Consider the following 22,426-nt stretch of genomic DNA (forward strand, 5'->3'; position numbering starts at 1 on the left):
AAAAAGTAATGGATATTGGAAAGGAAATGAAGCTTTTATAATTAACAGTATTTAAAAAAAGTTAACTGACACTTAAAAAAACATTAAATAATAGTATAGAAAAAAAGCGTGACCTGAAATATTAAGGGTTAATCCAGATACTGAGGTATCTCCTAGCAATTGTGATTTTAAAATGATACAGTTTCTAGGTTAATTAATGTTATAAATTTTAGATAAATATAAAAAAATAATGACTTATACGATTATATAATCCTCCGTAGTGTAATCTTCAGCTCGCTCGGCTACCGTACTAATCCAGGGTTCGATTCCCAAGGGGGAGGTGAAATAAAAACAAATGATTTCTTTACTGTAATATTTATCCAATATTACCCTGGACTGGTAGGTACCTAAAGTGGAAGGCTTATCACCTTTCCTTCATATATTAACGCTCAAGATAGCACTGCGTTTATATGATGCAGTGCCCTATGCACCATTGGGTGCGCATAGAAGTTAGAGGTAATACAGATAATAAGGTATCTCCTAGCAATCATGATTTCAAAATGATACAGTTTCTAGGTAAATTGATATTATAAACCTCAGGTAACTATGAAAAAATTACAAATATAATGGAGATCAGGTATTAGGGCCCAGTTTTCACCTTTAGTAAAAAAACAGTAGATAAAATACATTATAATTTTGTCCTTATAGGGTTTAAACTTAGGACCATATATTTGAATGTCAGACATGCTACAGATGAAGATTGGCCAGCTGATTTCGGATCCTTTAAAAATATTATTTTTATTCTTCAATTCACATCGGTTCAAAGGTACAATCGCCCTCGAGATGATGTATTAAGCCAAGGTCTCACAGACGACGCATTATCGTTCATACCTTTCAATAGAAACTGAAAAACAACCAGTTTAGGGCCTTTTCATTCCTTCCGGCTGTGGATCGCGCAACTGAAAAGCAAACACCGCAAGATTCGTACTATCCTGCGAGAGCGACCGAGACAGGCATATAGAATAATGTCGCTAAAAGTCGACGGGGGGAATGATTTAAGAAATACATCTTTTATAGTTTCTGCGTTTTGCGAAGAAAAGATGTTATAGGTCGGTATTTCAATCGTAGCTTATTTTATTAGCAATTATTTTATGACCAATTTTTTTATCTTACGTAATGCATCAACTAAAAGGGTATTGAAAAAAATCGAATGAATGCCGAGAGAATGATTAAGAAAATATATGTGTCGAATGTGAGCGAGAGAACAGAACGAGGACGGCCGAAAAAGACTTGGCAAGATCAGATCTATCAGAACCTAAAATCTAGTGGTGTCAAAAGTCTGCGTAATCGGAAGGCATGTTTGATTAGATGTATGGATATGAAGGAGGCGAGGAGTGTATGTCAGGACAGAAGAGTGTGGCGTTCCATCCTCTCTACTTAACCCTGCGGGAAACGGCGTGATGGTAGTAGTAATTGCAGTAGAATTAATGGTACCTTTGTCTAATGATCTGAAGCAAGATATGTTTAGTATAATTACTTTGTAAAAATTGTTTCTCAAAATCAGAATGAGTCTTTCGTCGTCAAAATTATATTGTGTTGAATTATTACTTCAAAGATATTCTTCTTTCTCTAACTCTTATCTGCACCCAATGTTGCATAGGGAACTGCATCGTATTGATACCGCGTTATCTTGATCGTTTACACATGAAGGAAAGGAGATCACTCCTGAGCTGCTGGGACCAGTCAAGGGTAATATTAAATAATCAATTGAGTGTAAAATCACCAATATTTATTTCCCCCCTGGCAATCCAACCCGATACCTCCAGCACGGTAGCTAAACACGCTAACCATTACACCACAGAGACGGACAAATATATTATTTAATATATGTTTGTATAATGCATATATAAGATAAAAATTTTATTAAATTTTTTAAAACGTACCTACATACTTTCAAAATATATCTTACAAATATTCGTAATTGTAGACTATACAATAAAGTTTAAAAAATACTTTCGAAACTAAGGATTAAAAGTCCTTTGGTTGATAAAATATTACTAATTTGAGTATTTGCTTAGACATTTTTTAAATGTATACGCAATTTGTTAAATAAATGTTTTATACTATTCTGACCAAAAAAATTAAATTCATGTCTAACACGTAAAATCACGACCCTATTGTATTGCACTTCGTATCGGTAAGAAATTAATTTTGGCACGGTGCGCGACTATAAAGAGAAAACCGTTAGGAGTTTCAAAGTTCGTAGGTACCAAGCTTAATGCTTCGAGCCTAAAGCTCCACATTAAATGTTCAGGTACCTACTGATGCATTATGCAAGCTTTTTTCGACCTTTATACGTGCTTATCAATGCGGTGATATTAATCATTCAGCAAAAAACTTTCAGCGTATAAAATACATTTTTTTCTATCCAAGTTGCAAAAGCAATCTAAGGAGCGTATTTTAAAATTGATCTAAAAAAGGATGTAAAAGAACTTTCTAATTTAACCCTTTATAAATACTTTTAAAATATATATTTTACCATCGCATTGAAGTGCAACATTTGTTACATTTATTTATATTTTTTTATTAGTTCCCATCAGAAATCAAATTCAAAATGAAACTTTTGTTATTTAAATTACTTTGATAAATAAAATCAATTTAAATTATGCCTAAATAATGAAAAACGTTTGTACACATTTCACGTTAATAGTTTTCTCAAGCTAAATAAATAAAAAAATAACAGAACAAGGTCGATAATGTATGAACATTAGAATAAAAATTCACTTGATGTAAAACTAATAATAAACAGTTACAAAAAAACACATTCATTAAAAAATTTACGTTAAAAAATTATTTGTTATAAATTTTGGCTCTCCTTGAAATCTAACCCGGGACCTTCAGCATAGTAACCAAATTAGCCAACCACTTTACAAGGGAGGAGAATAAATTTAATAAACATCGAGTATATTTTTCCAAATTAAAGATATCTCAATATAAAAGAAGAAGTTATTTTGTGAAGGAAATTAGGGTGTGAAGTTCACTATTCTGCTAATGATTGAACCACTGAATTTACCTTAATTTTGTATCGTGTAAAAATAAAAGAAAATAACTACGTGCGAGTTCCTATCGCCATCTGTATATATTTTTTGAAGCCATCGAGCTGATATCTTTAAAAAAAATAGGATTTAAACTTTTCGTATTATTTCACCTACTCCAGAAAATATTTTTTCAGTTTTTTTTATTGTACCAACCATAATTTGAGTTTTATTTTCCTATAACATATAAATATTTTTAAAAAATACTTTGCAAATTTAAAAGTAATTTATTTTGAGCAGTGTTTGGTAGGTTAAATTTTATATTTTTAATCTCTGAAGTATTTACAAATGAATTATTTATTTGCTTTTAAACTCATTCATTACAAATTTTATGCAAACGCTTTTAGCAATTCGAATGGTATAAAAATATCTCGAAGAGGCGTTTACGCTATCTGTACATGATAAACGATAATAAAAATAAGGAAAAAATTCTTTATTTCATCGAATGTACAAATATTTTATCTCATTACCCGATTGGTGAAAATTTAATTTATTTAAAGTGTGATAAGATTTCTCGAAAAACCGTATCAGGAAATTTTATCGTTATTAGTAAGTTATCTGCCGAACGTTCCCGCATAATTTTTGCATATTTTTCAAAATATATTCCCAGCAAACGCCGCGTACTTATTTATTTTTTAAACACTTTTAAAATATCTCGATTTGATTACGCAACATTACAGTGTTATTTGTAATTCGCCGATGGAACGTGTCGGCGAGCCGCCATTTCTTCTTTATCGCACCGCGAGCCACTGAATTACAGATCGCGAATACCAACGTTCTTCTCACGGGAACCGAATCACGAAACCATTCGTCTTATATGTTTCTAATCCGATGCCCGTTGGTGCACAGGGCACTGCCTGAGGTAATGCGTTTTTACTTTGATACACCATCTTAGCATGCTATAATTATCAGCACGCTCGACTACCGTACTGGCCAAATAAATATGAGTGATTTTTTTCACTCTAATATTTTTTCAATGGACTGGTACTTGAAGCGGAAGGCCAATCACCTTTTCTTCATATGTTGACGATCAAGATAACACTGCATTTATATGATACAGCGCCCTAAAAATATATATACACACACACATTCTTCGCTTCTTTCACGAATGTGAAAGAAGCGAATAATGTTTGCGAAGACGGAGTGGTGTGGCGTTCTATTCTCTCTACCTATCCCTACTGTAAGCCACGTGAAAGTAAATTTCTTAGTTAGTTTAACATTTTAAAATTAAATAAAGGACATACTTTTCAGTAAACCTGAATTATAATTCACACACATCCATATTTTTGTGTTTTTATCAAACGAAATGCACTTTGATATTTGTCGCTTCCAACCTATTTTTAAGCAATAATTTGATTAGAAAAACTTCTTTTTCTTCCAACCCTTATTCGCACCCGATGGTGCATAGGCCACTGCTCATATAAACGCAATGTTACTTTGATCGTTAACACATGAATGAAAGGTTAGAAAAACTAATTAGGAAATAGGAAAAATTATAAGTCATGTGCGATTCCAAAGTGCATGAGATCAGTGTTGTGTAGTTCGAGCGAATACGTCACTTAGACCGTCTGATAAACATGTTAATGTCCCGCGCACTTAAATGCCGGATAATTCCCGGTCCTTGCAGTAATTTAGTCTACTGCTAACTACAGCCTGAATTATACCAGCAGTAAGCAGTAAGCATAATATACTCCAGTAAATTAACTGCGAATTAACTGTGAATTAAATGCGGGAAACTGCATAAACAAGACACCGGCCGGGGAAGCTATTAGTCGGAACCGAACGCTGATTGAAATAAGGGAGAGTCAATTAAATTATGAACATTTATGGGTAGAGAGTTATACAATGTTGTACAAAAAGTCATACGAAAGTGAGCATTCTTTTCATTAGTGAAAGGGCAACTTTTATGTATATATATATATATATATATATATATATATATATATATATATATATATATATATATATATATATATATATATATATATATATATATATATATATATATATATAAATAATAAAACCCTTATCCGCACCCCAATGATGCATAGGGCACTGTGTCATATAAACGCAGTGTTATCTTGATCGTTTACACATGAAGGAAAGGTGATCAGGCCTCCGCTTCAGGTACCAGTCCATGGTAGTATTGAATAAATATTACAGTGAATAAATCACTTATATTTATTTTACCCCCTTTGGGAATCGAACCCGGGACCTCCAGAACGGTAGCCGAGCGTGCTGACCATTACACTACGGAGGCGGATATATATATATATATATATATATATATACATATAAATATTAGAAAAAAGGATGAATTGCAATTTGTTCTAGACAAAATGACAGGTAAATAGAGAGATATACTATAAATCACCCTCATGTCCATAATATGACTTACAAAAAATACTTAATATTCACTTAATAAAAAATACACACACTCACACACAACATATGTAAAAATGTAAAAGGAATGTCACGTTCAACGTTATTCTGTACTTAGGTGGATAGTTAAATAACTGTAAATTTATACATATTTTAACTACACACATATACATATACTATCTTTTACTTTTAAATATAATTAAACCTGAATCATATTGGTTCAATAAAAGTTTACAATTAGATAAAAATCCTTTGCATTGGACACTGTCGAATGCAAAGGATTTTTATATCTTTAACATGATGTATATATTAGAACCTATTTACAACATTTTGAGTGTGTCCAAATACTTGTTCACAAAATCTGGATTATCTCCAATTACAGGAGTTATTTCATATTATTTTTTGACATCTCATCAAAGATGAAGAAGAATATGGAAGTCTGGGCATTTACGGGGCTGACGACCGTCATAGGCTGGTTTAAGTGATCACTTTACACACGTGTAACATTCACCAATTCTACCCATAATTGACAACCACACTACTCAAATTCTTGGAAGTTCTATATATATGAACCAATTTAGAAACCTTGTTCTTGAATCACTAGAACTTCACTAGAGACATCTATTGGTGAGATATAAAAAATATATATATATATATTAGAACCTATTGTGGCGCCTGTTTTATAGATTTTAATAAATGGTGAAATTTAGCCAGTAAAAGTTGAATTTGATATAGATATACTAGTATATTACTAAGAAGTGAACAAGTTGCCAAAATAATGCAAACATTGTTAAAATATCAACATATTATGATACATGTGGGGATTTAAAAAAATGACTTTTCGTGTAATTTACAATAACTCTGTATTCTTTTATTGAAATGGCCATAACAAGCTGTAGATTAGAAAATAATAACGGGAGCTTGTTTAAATATAATTAAAGTGAAGAATAAATAATTGAAGCATTAATAAACAAATCACGCATAGCTAATGTCACTATAAAAATATACTAGAATGTAACAATGATTAAAGAAAACACTTGTTTTTTACCACTTGAGTTTTATTATAGACTACATGTTTCAGAAGTTAAACTTCCATCATTCAGGTCTGTAAAATAACTAAAATATTAAATATTAAATTGTTCTATAAATAAGGACAGGGGAAAGTAAGGGGAAGGGGTTTCTTTCCCCTCTCCTTATTTATAGAACAATTTCATATTTTATATTTTAGTTATTTTACAGACCTGAATGATGGAAGTTTAACTTCTGAAACATGTAGTCTATAATAAAACTCAAATGGTAAAAAACAAGTGTTTTCTTTAATCATTGTAACATGTCTTACCACAAAGTTAATGCCGAAGCAATAAATAAAATACTAGAATGTATGTGAAAAATGAACATCCAAGTGTAAAATATTTATTTATGTACCTGTGTTCATAATGAGGCAAAAGCTGGTTTATTATCGGACAGACTTCGAAACAATTACTAAAGTAAAATGTTAAGTAAACGGAAATGCTTCCCTACAAGAGATACATTTTAATTTTGTATAGATTAAAGCTTAAACAGGTTAAAGTATTGTGGGAAATATCAACCACATACCTATTTTTTTCTGTGCAGTGAAATAAAAGTATAACGTTGAAGAAGAACAATATTATAATTAAATATCAATGAATTTAGGGATTTAAAAAAAATCAAACATTTGATGGTTTACTAAAATGATGAAAATGAGTAAATAAGCTCTGAAAACATTAAATATTAAATTTAAATACTATTTCATAATTTTCATCTGAATTATGTTAGTTTTAACTCGTTTAAAATTTCAGGGTAAATGTTTGAAAAAGCTTTAAAAAATATAAAATTTATAACATTTTACCGAATATTATATAAAAATGAGCATCCGATGCATTTTTACAAATATCAGTTTGTACTGTTTTTTTTTTACAAAAAATATGTCTTGTGGTCTGTGACCATTTCTTTGGGGATACTGATAAAATGTTGTATGGCTGAATATGAATTTGAGAGTCGATATATTACAAAATCAAATAAACATAACATCCTAGTGTTTCTTAGGGCACATCATCGAATCGACGCGATGTTAACTTGATCATGATTATACTCGTATATATAAATCCAACGTTACCAGTCAATTTAAATAAATTTGGTGAAATGCAGATGACGGGAGTGAAAGAGCTCAGAGCAAAAGACATTACTGCTATATAAGAAAGGAAATGGAATTGAAGGAATGGTATGTACAATAGGAGAGAAAAATGAGCAATGACTAGGCTTTACGGTTTGCGAGCCAATACTCGTACTCGCTTGTGTATGGTGTACACTGCATTTTATAAAGAATACTGTAATAACTATAGGAGTCAGAGATATACTTGTATGGGCATAAAAAAGGGTTTTTGATATTTGGTATTTCTATTTGATTGAGTTTGATGTAATCATATCAAATATAAAGGATTTTTAAATATATATATACATATACTACAACAAAGTAGTAGGTTTTTGGAAAATTTTGTTTATCAAATTCAATACGTTTCATATAGGTACTTTCAAAAACTGACCTAAGTAATCCAGACATTACTAAAGGAAGTAATGTTCCGAGCATTAAATTATATTTATTTTACAAGAATTGAACATACTATGTTCATGCGGTATGCTCACAGGTTGGTCAAAAAGTGTAAAAACGTTCACACGGTGAATATCTGATTGATGGCAGATGGAAGAGGAAGATGAATATACGTAATTGAAGGGGAAATTCAGTGAATGTGTCACTCAATTATCTCAAAAGAAATCGAAGAGTCCTTCCTCGCGGTGATCCGCCACGAGATAGGACGGTGTAGAACCGGACCCTGAACGAGCCGTAGAATGAAATGCACGCTATCGATATGGAGCTCTTAAGAGCTTGTTAAAAATATGTATATATGGTAATACATTTATTTCGACCAATTACGTACTATGTATTTTACTTATTTGCGAAATATAGTAGTTCTAATATCTATCTCGTGACACTTTACTCGAGATCAAACTTTTATTTCAGAAGATATTTTAATTTTCTAAAATAAAATAAAGGTCAATCTCATTTATTAGGCCCAGTATTCGCCAAGTCACAATTTTTCTCTAAATCCAGGTAACATTTTGCGTAATTGATTTTTTTTTATAACACCGTTTTTGCAAACAAAAAATAAGTTTTCCTTCGAAATAATTACATAAATGGCTTTGAAAAGAAAAGAGTTATTGAAAGGTTGGGAGTTAAAATATTTATAAATATTCCCAATAAAATTTACCAATGTATAATACATTCTTCAATATATTCACACAGATCAGGCGTGGAAAGACATGTTACCTTACGGTGGTCGGTCGGTGATTGAATTCCGTGTTGCGTTGTATCCCCTTGAGGAAATTTTCTTTTTAGAAAATACATAGATAAGATTTGGTAGTTATATTTAAAACTGAGTTTTATTTTTACATACAAACATATGTTCATGAAATCTGTTTGATTTATTTTCAACGGATATTTATTTCAAAATATGATGCTAACGCCGAAAAAATCGTGCATTGTAAAGGATTTAGATGAAAGGTAAGGAAAGAAATCGGAAATTGAGAAGTAGAGATAACGGAAAAACATTACATACAAATTGTAAAATAGATGAAAAATTGTTTATGGCTTGTTATAAAATTGAATTATTTCTAGAAAATGTATGATTTAAATGTAATATAATCAGTTACTTTGATACGTACCAATTAAAGCTCAGCTATGATTGATTCTTCTCTGCTTGCCACCAACTTATGACGTCATCCATATTTTCATTGCTTTCTATGTTGCTTCGGTAATTATGATTCACTTCATCAGGTTCTTGTTTTAAGTCCAATTCATTAGAATATATAACTTTCTCGTGTAGATTTGGTTGTGAGGACAATATTATACCATCCTTAATCATAGAACTATTATTTATAAGCATTTTAGGATGTCTGTTAGGTAATGTATTGGAAGTTAAGATTAAAGGCACTTGTGAATTAGAAACTAATAATGAATCGGAATACAACATCTGTTGTCCGTTGTTAACACCTATAACTGGTTCGTATTTAACGTCTATGTAATCAGAATCTTCGTGCGGTGAAAGAGAACTCTCGCTATAGAAGTCTGATGACATCATATCAGGGTGAATAACTGTAAACTCCTGTCCAGAACCTTGAATGAAATCCATGTTGGAATCCATCAAATTCTGGTGGATCATCATCTCTTCCTGAGAAATGAGATCGGAGTTGGGAGTGAGGGGAATGTTTTCATCGTCTTCGTAGTGATGAAGAGGAGCGGGTCCAGGGATCAATTGGAACGTATTGGTTCCAGGAATCCTCGAGTAGTGATGGTTGCTCACTGGAGGCAGCGGAGTGGGGGGGTTGGAGTCCTCTTCATCCTCCAGCATCGGGGACTGCAAGGAGTAGTAGCTCTGGTCGAATGATGAGCTGTTCGGCAGCGATTCGGACGAGGCGGGTGAAGGAAACGAAGACATCGAGAGATTGTTACAAATTTCTTTAGAATCTCTACTGTCGTCTATCGAAAGTAAACACTCGAGACTGCGTATGTATTCAACGGCCATTCTTAATGTTTCCACTTTACTGAGTTTTTTATTCGCGGATCTGTTGTTATTTGCATTTTCGTATATTTCCGCGATTTCATTCGGTATGTGCTGCCGCAATGTGGCAAAACCGTTATTCACTTGCTTCACTCGATTCCTTTCCCGCGCGTTTCTTCTCGCCACCGCGATGGGAGGAGGATTGTGAACTCTCCCCGCGTTCTCCTTGGTTTTGGTACATTTCTTCCCTCTTGGCGAGTTCACAGCGGGATTTTGCATTATGTTATTTTGGTTGTTAATCAAGCTCGCTACGGAGACAGTCTGAGGTGTCGGCTTCAGGGTAGTCGGGAGCAATCGCGGTTTTTTCTTCAAAATGATAATTTCACGCTTATCACCATTATTTACGTTGCCTTTGTTCGCCGTGTTATTGATGGATTCCTGGAGGATGTTAGTTTTACCGTGAGGCGAGTTGTTCCTGAAAGCGACGACACTGAGTGTGGCCATTTTAGTTTGAATCGGACTCACTCGCTGAAAACGCCGCGTCACCAGGTAATTTGAATTCTCAGAATGTCCGCCACATTCCCCGAATACGAATTTTCACAACACAATGCCGCGTAAAGGTGCACTAACACTAGAGTGGATACTGCGATCTGAACTGAATAGTATTGCTTTTGGTTCGTCCTGGTCGTCAACCCGTGCCTCGAGTACTGATAACACTGCCGGGTGAAGTCACGGAGGAAGGTGAGTGATAAGGAAGGTAGCCGAAGCGCAACGGAAATAGGCGGATTGACTTGGCGCGTGCCGAGTGTTCAATAGAAGTGAGTGTGTGTTGTAGGGCGGCAGCACCCTGTACGGAGTACGGAGGGATGGACAAGGGAAGGGGAATACAATAAGTGTATTGGGGTATTTTTTTCATTACGCGAATGAAAACCCGCGCGATTCGATGACTGTGTGTGTGTGAACAGGAGGGTAACATTTTTACCGGATCTGGACACTGCGACGGTTCCCAATTTATGTCAATGATCCATGCGTGTGTACCGAAAATAAATAATTATTAAATTGAGGTAGCGAAAATATAACTTAAAATTACATTATTCTTATTCATATTTAAAGAAAAAAGTTAAATATTTAAAAAAATATATAAAATAAAACATTTTTTATAGGTTTTCATCGGTCTTATTTTGTTAATTTATAAATTTATTTTGACAGTAAGTGACCAAAATTTGTCGTCGCCAGTAACAATTGAATCGAAACCCGGTCGATAAAATAAATGAAGTAGAAAAATCTAAACAAATTGTATTTTATTTCTAATATTAATACACGTTTCCCCAATTTGATATTTAGTTTTACAAAAAAGGTGCAACATAAAATTAAAATTATTATTATATATTATTTCTAATAATTAAAAAAAAATAACGTTCGTGACCTGATGGATACTTATTTTCGTTGCAGGACTCTAACGAAATAATGAAACTGACGGGTAAAATGTAAGGCGGCTCGTGAAAACTATAATGTCATCCAGAATTATTGTCGTGTTTAAAAAAACTTTTCCTTTTACGAAAAACCACACATTCACATACATATGTATGTATTTGTATACCAACTTGCTTTGATACGAGTACGGTCTTCCAACTCTGAGTGCCATTGAGTGTAAATAGAGGTGTAGAAAAGTGGTTAGTAAAAGCGTATATGCTGGAATTTATTTTTGAGACCAAAGAAAAATTAAATTATACCATATGTAGACGTATATTTTGATGTAGTTTAAATTAAATATATGTTATTAGAAAAATTATTTCCATTTTTACCTAAGATTGACATCTCTAAAAGTGTTAAAAAAGGATGTGTAATGTCACTGTGGCCATTGAATCTATAAATGCATGAAATAACTGAAAGAGACTGAATTTTGAAATTGAAGTAATTGATTTAATTAAAAGTTGGCTTTTAGAGGGTATGTATAATAAGAGATCCATGAATTTGAGAGGAGAAGATTGTTCGTAGACACAGATTGTTGTAGCGTTCTATTCTCTCTACCTACCCTTGTGGTGAAGCGGCGTGATGGTTAGCTAATTAGTTAGTTAGTTTAAAATTATGATATGAATTTACGTTTTTATAAAGCGATTTGTACGAACCGCCAATGGAGTAACTGCTAATGTTCCCACATGGTACCCGCGTATTCTCGCTAGACAAGGACAGCGCGATTTAATGAGAACCGCGGTAGAACAATCATTGTTCGGCTGATAGAGCGGAGGGAATGAGACGGCGATAGGCATGTGCCACGGCGACAGCTGTGAAACACAGTTCTATACATTTTCATTCCCGTGACAGAATTTACCTTTAGGCATAGAAAACCATTTTTGTGTTTGGGAAAAAAAACAGGAGATATTAAAATAGTATTTTGCGTAGTTCGCTCACGAAATATGTATGAAAGTTATGTTATTATAAAAAAAAAAGTTCTTTTGATTACATTAATCTCAATTCTCTGGAAGCAATTGTGCCATAAATACATGTTGATTTTTATTCAATTTTTTTTTTTGCATACATCATCAATTCTACAAATAGTGACATTCTCGCAATTAAGTGATTATTGAATGTCATAATTTTGGAAACTTGCCCGCAGTGAAAATTGCATTTTATTTATTTATCTTAAAAAACTGAAGACGCAGTAATTCCATATTGTTTAATGAAATTAGTAATCTATATTCTGTTGAAATTTGGAATTGTTTTAAAAACGCAATTACAAGAAGAAACATAAATAATCATTAGTTTTTTCCATATCTTAATAAAAGTTAATATTTTGTCAGCCTCGTTAGTGTAATGGTTACTGAATTGAGCTACCGTATGGGGGTCCCGGGCTCGATTCCCAGAGGGGTTAGAATAAATATTAGTGATTTTCACTAAAATATTTATTGAATAATTAACTGGAGCGCATGATTCATGACAGTAATGATCACGATAACACTGCGTCAATGCGATGAAGTGCTCTAAGCACCATTGGGACTGAATTTAGGTTAGAAGAAAAATATTTCGTGATAAGTTTGGGGACTGTGTGAAATATTTTAGTATAATTAAAGTTTTTTCTTCATTTTTTTTGTAATGTACGTACACCAAGATTAAAATAAATCATACAGCTTTTGAATTTTGTTCACTCACCTGTTAATGAGAACATCTACGTTTTACGTAAATTTGTTACGTTTACATTAATGAACACAAAAGTGGTATACAAGTGTTTTATTTTGATATTTAAATCATCATAAAACTAATGTGTAAGCAATGAATTACATCTAATACTGTACAAGTATTAAAAAAACATGTAAATTATGATGTGGTTATTTAATTTTTTACTTCGCTCAAAAATATCAAATTTATTATAAAAGTCTAAACTAGACATGTTTTCTTCTAATTTATATCTATTTTTGACATAAGGTTGACGATCGCTATTTTAGGACCTTTATAAACTGCAAATATGGGATGCGGTAAGTGTATAAAGCATCTTATAAACAAGAAAAAACCTTTTAAAACTTCCAGCGATATTTGTATAGGTTTCTGAGTGACCCTCCGCGACAAAAAAATGTAATTATAATTTTTAACTGAATTTTTTAAAAATCTTTTCAACAAAGGAATTACTGACCTAGTTTAATAACATTATTCTGATAAATTCACTAACTTAAAACCATATGAAGAGGCTATCGAAGACATTAAATGAAAACTGAAAATTTATGAAAAATAATTAATGGGGTTTAAAATATACAATTTTAGAAGTTTCTAGAATTAAATTGTTACTTCAGGCTGTCACTCTTAAAATTAAAAAAAAATAATTCGGAAAAAAATCTCATTAATAACAAATTGGAGAAGGCTATATAGTATTTGGACACACTCAAAATGTTGTAAATAACAGTAACATTATCAACTAATGTCAATAATCCACATCTACTAAAATTTAACCAAAATATTAAAGGGATCTTACAACATAGCACCTAACATCAAAAAATTAGTGCAACATAGATGTTCAATATAAGCGTTTAGAGGGAGTATTTGACGCAAATGGCACTACATAATTTATCCAAATTATCATTATTAATAATTGCGTGCAGAATGATGAACGTTTCACAAGTGTCTAAAGTGATCTATAAAGTCTTAAGCTTGCCAAATACAACATCGTATACCCTTTGATACTCAGACTTCCACATTCTTTTATATAAAAAAAGAAATAAAAAAGAACGATAGTTTCATGTCAATATAAATGATATTGACTATTATTCGTACAGGCTACTGATAGACAGTCAAAGTGATATATGTAGATGGCTTTTTACATAATTTTAATATTTGAAATAAATATTGATAATTCGCTCACTCCTTTCAAGGATGTCATAAATCAAAAAACTTGATTTTTCCGAAGAACGTTTTTAAAGTTTAAAAATATAATACAATCTAATAAAAATAAATATCAAGCCACTTATTGAAATTTTTACTGTGCAACAGATCTTTTTAGGTAAATTTTTTAAAGGTTTTTTCAGTTTTTTCCTTTAAAGTTTTTTTCTCCATTTGAAAATTTTTTAGTACATTTAAAAAAATAATCAAACAATACCTTTTCTTCAAAATGCAAAAACAACACTTTCTGCCCTTTAGCGGGTAAATATTAAGTTAAAAATATGCCTCTTTTGCTGGGATATGGTACATTTTCTGGGCATTTCGAAAACACGCACAACTGAAAATTGACGATTTTTGATTTATGACGTTATTGAAAGGAGTGAGCGAATTGTGTCTTTTTTGAGAAACTTGTTTCCAATACGATATACTTTTTGGCTGTCCGGTGTCTGCGTTTCTAGTGTATTTGACGATCAATATATCACTGCCTATAAACGATGAAGTGACCTATCCACCATTGGTTTCGGATGAGGGTTGAGAGAGGAAGAATGATCTTAACTTATCATCATCTTCTTCATCTTCTAACCCTTATCCGCACATATCCCTTATGGTGCATAGAGCGATGCATCGTTTTGTCTTAGTGATATCTTGATTGCTACGTATATGAAGGCAAGGTGAAACTCAGAGAGTAAAATCGCTAATATTTATTTTCACCCCCCCTGGGAATCAAACCCGAGACCTCTAGCATGGTAGCTAAACACGCTATCCATCAGGCGGACAAAACTTATCAAAGTAGTATTAAATTGACGAAGTTAAGAAACAATTTTGGTTTGAGAAAATAATTCATTCGAATGCTACAAGGGTAGGTCAAGGTTACTGTTCATTCAGGGGAGGGTGTGTGTGGCAACACTATCTGTGAGGTGAGCGCCAGCATGCTACCTCCCCACCAGATGTTGCGCCATGCTCCCGGTAGATTTACCTCTTCTCTAGTACTGCTCTATCGGGACGCTGCCAGTATGGCGCTCTGCAGGGATGAAACCTTCCAGGGACTGTCAACATTCAAGCCGTAAATATTATTTTTTGACATCTCATCAAAAATGAAGAAGAATATGGAAGTCTGGTAAAAACACACATTTTTAATCATTATTGAATAATTTCTTGGCATAAATTTAAACTCGGTTTTATTACAACATTGAGTGTGTTCAAATACTTGTTCACAAATCTGGATAATCTCCTATTAGAGGAGTTAATTTTCATATAAAAATGAAGAAGAATATGGAAGTCTGGGCATTTACGGGGCTGAAGACCGGCATAAGCTGGTTTAAGTGATCACTTTACACACGTGTAACATTCACCAATTCTACCCATTATTGACAACCACACTACTCAAATTATTGGAAGTTCTATATATATGAACCAATTTAGAAACCTTGTTCTTGAATCACTAGAACTTCACTAGAGACATATATTTTGGATGTAATAAAGCTTTTTACAAAGCAGAAACTCTTGTAATAGTATGTGAGGTCCGAATCCTGGATTTCAATCACACACATGAGAAACGCCAGAAAATACCATTTTTATTTTTATTGTAAGCTTGTAATTTGACCAGATAATTTATTTACAACAGTTTGAGTGTGTCCAAATACTTGATCACAAAATTTGGATTATCTCCAATTACAGACGTTATTTTCATACTATTTTTTGACATCTCATGAGATGTCAAAAAAAAGAAGAAAATAACTCCTGTAGTTGGAGATAATTCAGATTTTGTGAACAAGTATTTGGACACACTCAAAATGTTGTATGTAAATGTTTTAATTTGAATAATTAAATTTCATCAATTGTGGCGAAAAATAGCTAATCGGAATTGTAACATTTTGTCATTTCAACAAAAAAGATGAACAATATGGAAGTCAGTATTTACAGGACTTACTCCCTGCCATAGGTTCATTTAAGTGATCACTCTCATATTGACTCATGATTGACTACCGCACTACTAAAATTAGATTTATGTTTTGCACTGATATTTCTTGGAGGAATCGCATTTTATAAAATTAAATAATAATAGTTTGGTTGTTTTTTTTTATGATAAAGGTACTGTTTGTTTATTAAACATGACAAACGAGGATATAATACAAATTTTATGAGAATACATGTATTTTAATTCGTTCATTAGTAGTACAAGGCTAAATATTAGCTAAGTATATAGTTTTTTCCAAATTTGTTTGACCAGTGACCGGGTTCCTGGTTACCGACATCATTTATTACAGACTACTTACACTTTCGTAACTCATATATTACATAATTAACACGTCGTTTTTTATGTGAGTTCACGGAAGTATCTATGGTTGATTTAAATTGAGTATTTATTTATCACAGATTTATTTTTATTTTTTATTATCCTTTGCAATACCAGTATTATGTTCTCCATTTCATGGCTAGTTTATGGTTTTAAAATATGGTTATTTCGTTATAACACGTGTATAAAAAAATACATCATCTCTATCGCATAGTGTATTATTTTTCTATTGTAGAAACCATGATTATTTATCGAATACGTAAGATGTAAGTTTTATTTTTAAAATATTTTTGATTATCCACTAAGAGTTTTAAATAATAATTTATATCTTTGAAATCTATCCATTAGAATCAAATCAGTATTTTCTAATATTCTGGTTTTAAGATGAGATTGAAATAGATTTTTATTCTAGCTGACAAATTGTAATTAAAATTTCTAATACAAAATATTAAATAAATACAAACAAGTTTTTATCAGTTTCTCTATATCTATATTTCATAACCACGAAGAATATTTTTTTACAACAGTTGACGATTAAAAAAAAAAAGGTAGATTGAGCGCCACTGCCTGAATTCAAAAACTCCCACAGTATCGGAAGTTAGCGTGCGGTGAGATCCGAATATAAGGCCCATATGGCGTCAATGAAAAGGGAGAGTAATTTGTACCACTAAGTCGAAGAGTAAAATCAATATGGTATGAACATTAAACAAACGCATCGAATGAAAATGATTTTTTAGTAATATCCTCGGATATCCGTTAAATTGCTAAATATTCAGTGCTAAAATAAGGATAAGAGTTTTTTTTAAATATTTATTTCGAATGTCTGTTCGCTTGCAGTACGGCACCATAAGTTTGATGTTTTGGGTATGGTATTATTAAAAGTTTATGGTTTATTTATAGAGTATGTGGAATATGCATATCTATGTTATTTAAGTTTTTGTTAAAAGTCATTTTAAAAATTAGATCCTGGATAATTTAAAAGAGAGAATGAGAAAGGTTCTATGTAGAGTTATCAAAGTATAAAGGTAATATAAAAAAATAAAGAAGTAAAGAGTAAACACTATAAATAAATTGATATCGTGCAAAGATTCAAGACTGCCAGCATATGAAAAACTATTATTTTTATTATTTATTTTTATGTGATATTTATAAACTTTTTTACTTAGTTCTACTCGTATTTTTAGGTAACCGGGATATGTTTTGGTCCAATTTTGAAATACTATTTGAATTAATAATGTTTAAAATAGGAATTATATTGTGACAGGGTGTGTGTTGAACCTAGAAGCATTAACGTATAGTCCGCAATACTAACCATGTAATGATAACCAAACTCATTTTTATATATTTAGGAGAATGAAGAAGAAAATGTAACAAATAAAACAAAAACATGAATCAAATTTTGAAACAAACATTTTCATATGTGTAATACTACGTGTAAAAAAATAAAAAACACATCATAGTTTTAAATCTTGCGTTAAGGTAGGCCTTGTCGTTGTATTTTACAAAAATAGGGCTTTGTAAATTATCTAACATCATTTTTATTTTAACTTAAAAAAAATACAATCTCGAAATACATATTTGTTTTATTTAATTTTACTCAATTTAATAGGCAATGGGATATAAGATGTAAATGGGCAGAATAGTGGACGCTAAACAGTGTATAAAGTGAAATGATCACTAAAAACAGCCAATACCAGGATGTAAGCTCGAGAAATCCTATAATTTCCAAGTTTTATTAGTATAAAAAGATCTATGTTTCTTTTCTTTAGCGATATTTAAATTTTATAAAATAAAAGATTTCGTGAGCATAATTTTATTCTACCAAGATTGGGTATTCTAAGGATATAAAAATAACATTAAAAATATTATTTCTACACGTTTCAGCAAGCATCATTTTGTTCTAAAACCCAAGACATGAAACGGAGTGTTCTAGAAGTCAAAACAAACATGCAGCTTCATATTAAACGTGGTGCATACCATATTGCATTAGTTAAACTTCGCCCCTAACTAATTGGGCGAGAGGTAAATGTGGACCAAATGTTCGCGATGTGTGCGGATGCACTTTTTTCTTAAGGTGCATCGAATTTAAGGCATGGTGCCTTATGGTGGTATTGTAAGGATTAGTTGCAAATATCCGAGGCAGGGAAAATATACGTGATTCGTAAAAATGGTACTAAAAAATTATGCTGTTTTCAGAAGGATCCAATTTTAAACTTAATAATATTTACAACATTTTGAGTGTATCCAAATACTTGTTCACAAAATCTGGATTATCTCCAATTACAGGAGTTATTTTCATATTGTTTTTTGACATCTCATCACAGATGAAGAACAATATGGAAGTCTTGGCATTTAGCCCCGTAAATGCCCAGACTTCCTTATACTTCTTCATCTTTGATGAGATGTCAAAAAATAATATTAATAATAATAATTTTGTAAATAAAATATCATATCCAGTTGTCATTTAAAACATGTAATATGATAGATAAAGTTTTAGTGTATTCAAATCAGTTTATAATTTTGTATATGTTCAATTACAAAAAAAAATATTTTCAAACAAGTTGCCTATTTTTTTTTATAATAAAGAAATACCATAATTTATATAGCGCCATTTTTGTAAAATACAGTGCTTCACTGTCATTGATTTGGGGAAACGGAGATTATGGAAATGACTTAAATAGATAGCAAATGCGTTTTTGTTTTTGTTTTTTGTTTCTAAAGATCATCTGTTTCTTACAGTTCCAACAGCAAAGTCAGGTTTGCCAAATTTAGTACGTTGGTTGCGAGCTGGTAATATCACTTTACCCATAGCAGTTGTTGTAGCCGATCTAAGCGTAAGATGTCTGTCAATCAATTGATCTTGAATACTTTGTTAAATCAACTGATACTTTTTCTTTTTCTTCTAACCACTATCTGCACCTAATGGTTCATAGGGCACTGCGTCAAATTTATGCAATCTCAAATAAATCGTTAATTATATGAAAGCAAGATGATCAGTTTAAGATTTGTTACAGACCAGTGTGATATTAAATTTTCATTTAAGTGAAAAAACACTTTTTTTTGTCCCCCCTGGGAATCAAACCTGAAACCTCCAGCATGGTAGACAAGCTCGGTAACCACTACATTATGGTGGTAAACATTTGCACATTTGTAGTACGTATTCTAATTTAATAAATGTTTGTCAAAAGTTATGAATATTTCATGAATTAAATGGTACGAATCACAATTATTAAAATACCATTAAATATTTTTTTTCTGTTAACTACGATTGAAATAAAAGGCAACTTTATAAAAAGAGAAATATGCAGTACAGGTTTGATCGAAATATAACATGAAGTAATTTTTTTTTAAATATGTTTGAAATTGGAAAAATTTAACATAAATGTCTAGAATTATCTTAATCTAAAACTAAGCCACAATTTTAATAATTGAGTATACTTTTAGTACGTAAAATACGTTTTTCGGCATAATGGCATCAAATATAATATAGTATCTAAATAAACGCATATTAAAGCTTCTTATTAATTAACACAAAAATATGATTTTAAATATGAGCTAAGAAATGAAGCGTACTTTTTGACGAAGTATTGCGGCTGTAGGATAAATTTCAAATTCATATTTCTTACAATATGTCGCCTAGGCGGATCGAGTGCATGTGGTGAATGTCTAATTTTTTTCATGATCCCAAGTAAGGTAAAACTAACTTGGCGTATTCTTACTGGATTTTTTTTGGGTTTGCAATGGGTTTAAAGCTCGGCAAAAAAGGGGTTAACAAACCCATCATAGACGGAAATAATAATTGTTTTTGAAACTAAAACCGGGACATAAAAAAAATATCTCATATGCTTATTTCGAAAACCTTACGAGGTAATCGCTTAATTACAAAGATTGCTGATAATATTTCAGCAGTCTTTTTTATAATTAAAAATTACACACACACACACACACACACACACACACACACACACACACACACAAACACACAAACACACAAACACACACACACACATGTATAATTATTTTTTTATATCGCTCACTCCTTTCAAGAACGTCACAAATAAAAAATCGACGATTTTCAGTTGTGCTTGTTTTCGGAATGCCCAGAAAATGTACTATATCCCAGCAAATGAGGCATATTTTTAACTTAATATTTACCAACTACAGGGCAGAAAGTACTGTTTCTGAGTTTTGAAGAAAAAGTATTGTTTAATTATTAAAAAAAATAAACTATTTATTTTTCAAATGCAGAAAAAACCTCCAGGCTTAACCTAAAAAGACCTGCTGCACCGTAAAAAGTTCAAAAAATGGCTTAATATTTATTTTTAATAAATTGTATTATATTTTTAAACTTTAAAAACGTTCTCCAGAAAATCTAGTTTTTTTTATTTATGACGTTCTTGAAAGGAGTGAGCGATGTATGATTATTATTTTGTATTTATGTTTAAGACACATGTATTCAATAATATAAGGCATTTGAATCACATGGGTTTTTGCAATAAACGATTTTCTATCAGATTTCATTTCTATATATAGTTATACATTGGCACTCTCTATTATTTCATAACAATTTTATTACTTTTCTGAATGCTTTACAAATAAATGTAAGGATCAATCATAAGGTCACCGCTTTTCGATTCAGAACAATAAAGGTTCATCTAAATTACCTTAATTGAATAATACTCAAAAAAAGGTTTATATTTACAACTTCGTAAATAAAAAAGTAAAACAATTTAGAAAATTTTTAATCTTTGTAATAATTTGTTAAAAAGTTCCAAATTTAAGTAATTGATAAAGCGTCGCCATATTAAATTAACATAGAGTAAAACATTTTGATAAGTAAATACATTCAAGACGTAATATGTACGTACGAACTTTTCGTTGGTCCAGAAAACTTATATTTGTTTTTAATTTGTTTGATGGTTGCGATGTTTTCATTTTATTTTATTTTTAACATGTCAACTTATGTAGATGAAGAATAATATGGAAGTCTGGGTATTCACGGGACTTATGATCTGTCAAAGGCAAATGATCACTTTGCACACGAGCAACATTTACCATTCTACCATTGACCTGACCATTTTCAAGTATTTGGCATACCTAATCATATCATCTTTTTTTAGGTCTTCCTCAGCTCCCATTTCAACTACATTCGCTTCGTAAATTTGTAATGAATTTTTTTAAAACAATTTTTTTAAGTAGGTAGGTATTATTTTTTGACATCTCATCAAAGATGAAGAAGAATATGGAAGTCTGGGCATTTACGGGGCTGACGACCGTCATCGGCTGGTTTAAGTGGCCACTTTACACACGTGTAACATTCACCAATTCTACCCATTATTGACAACCACACTGCTCAAATTCTTGGAAGTTCTATATATATGAACCAATTTAGAAACCTTGTTCTTGAATCACTAGAGCTTAACTAGAGACATCTATTGGTGAGATGTAAATAAACTTTTTTATTAAGCAGAAACTCTTATATTAGTATGTGAGGTCCGAATCCTGGATTATAATCACACACATTAGAAACGCCAGAAAATACCATTTAAAATAGATTTTGTGAACAAATATTTGGACACAATCAAATTTTTTTGTAGGTAGGTACTTGAAGATTATATTTCTGAACCAGATTGTGTAGGTAGGTAGGTACCTGTTTAATATGAGCGTGACGAATATAATGCGCCATCCTCTATTCAACCGTCAGCGACACGTATGACTATTTTCAGGAA

General features: G+C 31.6%; 1 protein-coding gene across 1 annotated transcript in view; it reads right to left on the reverse strand.

The window, feature by feature from the left end:
* LOC148302859 (uncharacterized) overlaps positions 1–10,804 on the reverse strand; it is a 33,783-nt gene extending 22,979 nt beyond the window's left edge. The window contains exon 1 of the mRNA XM_088270953.1: positions 9,198–10,804. Coding sequence (XP_088127079.1) covers positions 9,212–10,537 — 1,326 coding nt within the window. The 5' untranslated portion in view covers positions 10,538–10,804 and the 3' untranslated portion in view covers positions 9,198–9,211. The remainder of the gene's footprint in view (positions 1–9,197) is intronic.
* Between the last annotated feature and the right edge of the window lie 11,622 nt (positions 10,805–22,426).

The sequence above is a fragment of the Brachycentrus maculatus genome, unplaced genomic scaffold, assembly GCF_059751285.1.
Source record: "Brachycentrus maculatus isolate JH-2025_06_01 unplaced genomic scaffold, ASM5975128v1 h1tg000405l, whole genome shotgun sequence".
In the NCBI taxonomy this organism is placed as follows: domain Eukaryota; kingdom Metazoa; phylum Arthropoda; class Insecta; order Trichoptera; family Brachycentridae; genus Brachycentrus; species Brachycentrus maculatus.